Genomic DNA, 7,126 nt, shown 5'->3' on the forward strand with positions numbered 1-7,126 from the left:
ATCACTATCTTTTTTGTGTGAAAGGAATGGGATCACTATCAATTGAAATGTATGAAACATCAAAATACAATCTTTGAATTGCATATGTGTTAGCTATGAATCGCCTACATTGTCATAATTTTCGTTTGGAAATTATCATTCAATTACCTGCAAATATACATATCACTGCATTATGATCAATTAAGTATATAAACATATTCGTTGAGGGCCCATTGGCATTACAGACAATTCACAACCAAATCTACAGTTTCACGATTGTTTTGCCAAACTGCCTCCAGCTTTTCCACAATAGCATTTTCATAGCAGCTTTTCCACATCAACTTTTGCAGAATCCGCAACTCAACCGAACACAGCCTTAACCAAGATTTGGTTGTCTGCATACAATGTTATGGGCCCTTCCTTGAGCATTGGGAGTTGCCTTAGACGCCATCCATCACGCGGTTCTTGTAGTTGGTGTTGACCCGCGGACCCGGGTCCTGCGATTGTCCATCGTCGTCACGCGGTTCAGGCAAAGTAGTGTTTTTAATCCGGCACCGGAAGCTTTAATCGAGACTTTAGCCGCATGGACGGCAAAGGATTCTTTTTTCCTTTAAATATTGGCTGGAGAACTGCCAAATTCCATTGATTAGTAGAAAAGAGTTACACGGAGAAAGAAAAAGAGACAATCAGCGAATGCTAAAAGCCAGAACCAGATAATAGAAACGGAAAGATACGTGCCACCGGCGGCACCTTCAACCATGTTCCACAAACGGAAAGGGGTTTTTGCCTCTGCCATGTTCCACAGATTAATCGCATCGTGCGCCAAACTAACGAACCTATGCACAGGAGGCACCTCTGTTTCTTTCACGCCAAATTTCCTGAGGGAAGCAGAAGAAGCGAATGGGCCCCTTTTCTTTTGAGCACCGGGCAGCCATACCAGCAACGGAGAAGGATTCTTGTGCCCACGCCCTGCACTTCCCATAGTTCATTCCCCTGCCAATCTCACCGAGCTCCACCCCCACCAAGGGTGTCGCTCCACGAAGTAGCAGCCAGCATGACGGAGCAGCTTGCTTCCATGCCGGAGGAGAGCACCATCGGCTTCACAGCTCCCTGCCGGCCGCGCACTTCCTACCACGAGTTGATCCAGGCAGTCCCCGTCTCCGGATCGCCGATAAGATGGAGTCTCCCCAACTCTCAGTCCGGCCGTAACGGATTATCCAGCTACTCAAGCTCAGGTGCCTCGAATTCTTGTCCGTCCAACAACTCCGGCAATTCCAGCGGAACCATTTCGGTGTCCGCCGCCATTGTCGACAATGGTGAGCTCACGCGGATCGCTCACCAAATGGTCAACGACGGATACATCTGGCACACGGTCCAAGCATTCGACGACGCCTCATCTGCACCGGCGGCATTCAAACATGGTGGTGGTGTCCGGGGCCATGCCCTGGAGAATTGGTTCTTGGAGCTCGACATCGACTGGGTTCTCCAAATCGATGACGAGCATGGCTTACGACGGCTGCTCCGAGACAAGCCGGTCACGACGCAAGAATTGATCGACAAGTGGGTCCGGGCTCTTACCGTGATTGTTGCCAGTATCACTGAGACAGAGTACGAATTCGCCTTCCACAGGACGCCGGCAGTCGCACTGTTTGGCAAAGCGAGCATCACCGAGATGCTCAATGTCGTCGATGTCATCGTCACTGCTCTCGAAGCCAAGAAGCTGCAGGCCGTGCTTGACATGTTTACCTGCGTATGTGGTACGTCGCACATGATTAGGCCGGTCATGATCTCTCGAGAAGCCCAAAGCATTTTCAAAGAGTTAGGCAACTCGTTAGAGAGAGAAGGAATCAGGCTAAGCGAGATCATATCAAACAGCACCAAGGAGGTGAGGACACTCGTGGAGGAAGATGATTCATGGGCTATCGAGATCCTGCGAGGAAGAGGAGAGGTTCACAAGAACACTCGGTTCATCATGGATTGCATAGTATCCATGACGATTGCACGAACATCAATGCACAACTCTGCACCGAGCAACAACAGTGAAAACCTTGATGGCCTGATCGATATCGAGTATCTGGAGGATCTGCTTCTGAGAAAATCATGGTTGCTCTTAGATCCAAGCCTCAGGTACTTGTTCCTGCTCAATAATTCCTATTTCGTAGCTCATGTAGTCTCTGAGTCATCAGGATCGTTCATTCCTGATGATCCGTGGGACCTCACACCTAAACTTACGCCTGAATGTAAGAAGTACATGGATAGTTATCTCGATTTTTCTTGGGGACATGTGCTCTCCTGCATACCAAAATCGAGATCTCTTGGATTGATCCATCGTTTGGTCAATACCCCTTCACTGGCCAAATTCCAGTCAGCATTTCACGAAACGTATCAGGCTCAGAAGTTCTGGAAGGTTCCAGACCCTCGGCTCAGAGAAGCGCTGCGGAGAGCTATCATTGAGAGAGTCATTACTGGTTACCGTAACTACCTGGAGGAGCATCCGGAGCTAGAGAAACATGTTGGCCGCCAAAGCAGCAGTCCTCAAGTTTTGGAGGAGATGTTGGGAGAGCTATATGAAGGATGAAAACTGCTCCAGGTATGGAACAGGGTCCCCCGAAAAATAAGAGGCCAGAGTAATGTTTCAGCGCTGTATTTTTAAGAAAAATTCCCTTCCTTTTGAAGTGAAGCTATGTTGTATTCTGAATTTCGTTGGTAGCTTAATAAGCGCCAGATACTGTAACCTGGGCACCAGTTGCGGGTGTAATTTTTATTTGATTTCGTGTTTCCATTTAAAATACTCCCAAATGCTACTTCTTTGTCAATTTGGTACATAGATAAGTGCCATGTGCTAGTTTTGATTAAACGGCATTCTGTGTGCACTTATTTTTTGTCTGGTTCAGTAAAACTTCAGCTTGCAGATGCCAAGAGCACTGAAACGGAAGGGATGGGGTAATTTCGTCACAAAAACAGAACCTGCGAAGCACCAAGACTTTTCCTTCAACAAGCATCTAACCCCTTCATGTTACACAACCCACAATACAGCTGAATTACAACGCGCTCATGACCTGCATTCTGAAGCTATGATGCATTTACTTATACAACTATTTTTACTCCGCAAGATCCCAACTGTAGGGGCCGGAATCAGTAGCTCTCGGCTAACAATCAGTAGCTCTGCTAGAGCGCTAGTGCGGTCATCTGTCGCTGTCACGCGCTTCTGGCAATCAGTGTTTATATTCTACGTAAATTATAATGGAAACTCTCATTGAAACTATCGTTGTATCATTGGCAACTACTGTCGAATCCGGGCCGGCACTTCTCATAGTTTTCTCCCCTAGCAATCTTTTCCACCTCTGCAGAGAATGCGCATGGTGGCGGTGCACCTGTCAAGCGTGTTCAGCGGTCTCAGAGAGCTATTTCAGGGTAGCAGCACGCCGGGGCAGCTCGCTTCCGTGCTGGAGGAGAGCACGTCGGGGCAGATTGCTTCAGTTCCGAAGGAGAGCACCACCGGCTTCACGGATGCCTTGCCGCCGCCCAACTCCTACGGCCTACCGCGACTCAATCCGGAGCGTCCGCATCGTCTGCCCCGAGTGGAGCATCAGATCAACCCTCTCCTCCCAGTCCGGTCAGAGTGGATCCAATTTCAACTACGACTCTAGCAGCTCCGGTGCCTCAAGGTCCAACAACTCCGGGTACTCCTCCAACTCGGCATCCGTCGGCTCAGCGGGCTTGGGTACTAGCGAGCTCACGAAGATTGCTCACAGAATGGTCAGAGACGGTTACACCCAGCGCATGGTACAAGCGTTCCACAGTGTCTCTCTCATGGGAACAATTGGCCTGGACCGTGCACTGAAGAATTAGTTCATCGAGCTTGGCGCCGACTGGGTTCTCCAACCGCTGCAGTTCCAGCTCCAACATGAATCTGGGTATTGGCTCCAAGAAATGGTCGAGAGGTGGATCCGAGCTCTCACCATAATTGTCTCCAGTATCGACCAAGAGTTGATCACCACCCGCAGCGGCGCGCCAGCGGCCGCACGGTTTGCCACAGCGAGCGTCTCAGCAATGCTCGTCTTTGTCGATGCCATCGTCCAGTTTCACAGGGTGGAGAATTTACGGGCCAGGCTGTGAGAAGATGTATCGAAGCGTCTCAACTCCTATACACAGGAGCCCGCGATGTATATATTGATATTAGCGAGGCCTGATCTCGCAGAGGCATACATATGTGGTTGAGAGATACACAGAGAGATAAGAGAAGATTACAACAGGAGAAAGATAAGGAGATCTTCCTAACTACTCCGATGACTTGAGGTCCAAGGCTGGCCGTGATAGACTTGTAATGTGACAGTGTTTAACACGCCCCCATAATCACAGCTGGATTAAGTTGAGATTACGTCGAAACACTTCAAAGCTTCTAGTAGGTAGTGCCTTGGTAAACCCATCTGCAAGCTGATCTTTAGAAGGAATGCACCTGATTTCCAGTTCTTTATTTGCAACTCTTTCTCTAACAAAATGAAAGTCTATTTCAATGTGTTTGGTTCTAGCATGAAAGATTGGGTTAGTAGACAAATAAGTTGCACCAAGATTATCACACCAAAGAAGAGGAGTTTGAGTGTGCACCACTCCAAGTTCTTTTAATATAGCCTGAACCCAAATAACTTCAGTTGTGGCATTGGCCAAGGCCTTATATTCTGCTTCAGTGCTGGACCTGGATACAGTAGGTTGCTTCTTTGCACACCATGAAATCATATTAGGACCATGAAAAATGGCAAATCCCCCCGTGGACCTTCTGTCCTCCAAGCAACCGGCCCAGTCCGCATCAGAAAAAGCACTGACACGAGTAGAAGATGATTTGTTGATTGCTAGACCAGAACCCATTGTATTTTGGACATACCTCAAAATACGTTTTGCTGCAGTCCAGTGAGCCGTGGTGGGTGCATGCAAAAACTGACATACTTTGTTAACTGCAAAGGAAATGTCAGGTCTGGTCAAAGTTAAGTACTGAAGTGTGCCAACAATGCTCCTGTAACTGGTACTATCCTCCTGATGTAGGGGTTCTCCTTCTGTCAAAGAAAGTGGTTCTGAACTGGACAGAGGAGTTGGACAAGGTTTGCAGTCTTGCATACCAATTCTGCGCAACAGGTAAGTCACATACTTGCCTTGTGATAAGTGAATGCCATAGTCAGTTTTCATTACTTCAACTAAGAAATAGTGCAAATCACCCAAATCTTTGAGAGCAAAATCTGACCTAAGATCTTTTAACAATGATGTGACTGCTGAACTGGTTACGATGATATCATGAACATATATGAGAACAAAGATAGTGGTGCGAAACTTGTTGAAAATGAATAAAGAGGTGTCAGACTTTGATGGAATAAAGCCAAGCGCTTGCAATTTCAGATTTAACCGAGAGTACCATGCTCTGGGAGCTTGTTTCAGCCCATATAGTGCCTTGTCAAGCTTGCAAACATGAAAGGGTGTTTATCCTCAAACCCAGGAGGTTGTTTCATGTACACCTTCTCTTCTAGAACACCATGAAGAAACGTGTTCTGTACGTCTAGGTGTCGAAGACTCCATCCCCTGGAAACAGCAATGGATAACACAAGATGAATGGTTGCGGCCTTGACAACAGGACTAAAAGTATCCTCATAGTCAATACCATAGCGTTGTTTAAAACCTTTGGCAACCAAACATGCTTTGTAACGATCAATAGTACCGTCTAATTTTCTTTTGACCCTATAAACCTATTTGCAGTCAATTAAATTTGTACCTTCACGACGAGGGACAAGGTGCCATGTTTTGTTACGGTGTAACGCAGAGACTTCTTCTCCCACGGCTTGTTTCCAGTGTGCATCCCCAAGTGCATCAGCCAGGATCTTAGGTTCACTAGCTTCTCCTGTCAAACAAGTGAGGCCATACTTGGAAATATTTTTATAGTTTATGCGATTTGTGACTCCAATTTGTAGCCGTGTACGTGGAGGTGAAGGCGCAGCCGCAGAAGATCTGAGCGCCCCACCAGATGCGGAAGAAGGATCTGCAGCCGTCGCGGATCCCGAGCCCGAGGAAGCGTCATCTGTCGCGTCAGATGGGGCCGGCGAATCAGCAGCCGCCACAGGCGCGGAGCCCGAGGGTGCGGCACCCGTTGCATCAGATGGAGCCGGGGAAGCAGCGTGGTCGCGAGGGCCCGCACGGTCGGCCGAGGCGAGGCGATGATTGGTGGCCACCGCGCGAGTGGAGGGCGCGGGATTCGGTGAGGGGCACGCGGACCGACCCGACTCGTCGAGGGGCGCCGCATGCGAGGAGGGGCCAGGGACAGGCACAGATCCCGCAGTGGATCGCGCTGCAGTCGCAGGCACACCTGACGAGCGAATCTGCGTGGATCCCGAGGCCCCTAGAGTGTCGGGCGGGGTTGATTCCGAGGAGGATGCGCCTGGGAACCCCGTGCACATGAAATCTTGTACTGTAGCTGGTATTTCTGAAATAGTACACTTAGGCAAAGCATTAGGAGAGTTAGGCAATAATGGACCAAAACAATTATTTTCTTCCCCACTATCAATACCAGAAAGATGTGGAGGCAAAAGAAGGATTTCTTTTCGGAGGAGTACACCAGCGTTGGGGTGAGTTTAGCAAACGGAAATTGTGTTTCATCAAAGACAACTTCACGAGAGACGTAGACGCGTCCAGTGGGAATATCTAGACACTTAACTCCTTTGTGGTGCGCACTATAGCCAAGAAATACACATTGCTTGGAACGAAACATAAGTTTTCGATTGTTGTAGGGACGAAGGTTGGGCCAGCATGCACACCCAAACACGCGAATTGGAGCATAGTTCGGTTTAGTATGCAGGAGTCGTTCAGTGGGAGTGTCATGTTTGATGACACGACTTGGCAAGATGTGTTATAAGATGCACAACAGTAAGGAATGCTTCGTCCCAGAATTTTAATGGCATACACTACTAGGAAAAGGCCTGCTAGTGGCGCACCTGTTTTGGCTACTAATGGCGCACTACAGGTGCGCCACTAGCATCACGTCATTAAAATTTAATACTAATGGCGCACCCCATTAGTATATCCCATGGTGCGCCATTACTATCTGACTTAGTAATGGCGCACCACATAGAAATGCGCCATTACTAACATTTTTTTCAGAATTTTTTTT

At 48.2% G+C, this 7,126-nt stretch overlaps 1 protein-coding gene across 1 annotated transcript; it reads left to right on the top strand.

Moving 5' to 3' along the window:
- Nucleotides 1-1,636: 1,636 nt before the first annotated feature.
- Nucleotides 1,637-2,557, top strand: LOC123050521 (exocyst complex component EXO70B1-like). The gene has a single exon (XM_044473305.1). The coding sequence runs from the start codon at nucleotides 1,652-1,654 to the stop codon at nucleotides 2,555-2,557; it is 906 nt and encodes a 301-aa protein (XP_044329240.1). The 5' UTR covers nucleotides 1,637-1,651.
- The last annotated feature ends 4,569 nt before the right edge of the window (nucleotides 2,558-7,126 follow it).

Source organism: Triticum aestivum, chromosome 2D (genome assembly GCF_018294505.1).
Source record: "Triticum aestivum cultivar Chinese Spring chromosome 2D, IWGSC CS RefSeq v2.1, whole genome shotgun sequence".
NCBI lineage: Eukaryota > Viridiplantae > Streptophyta > Magnoliopsida > Poales > Poaceae > Triticum > Triticum aestivum.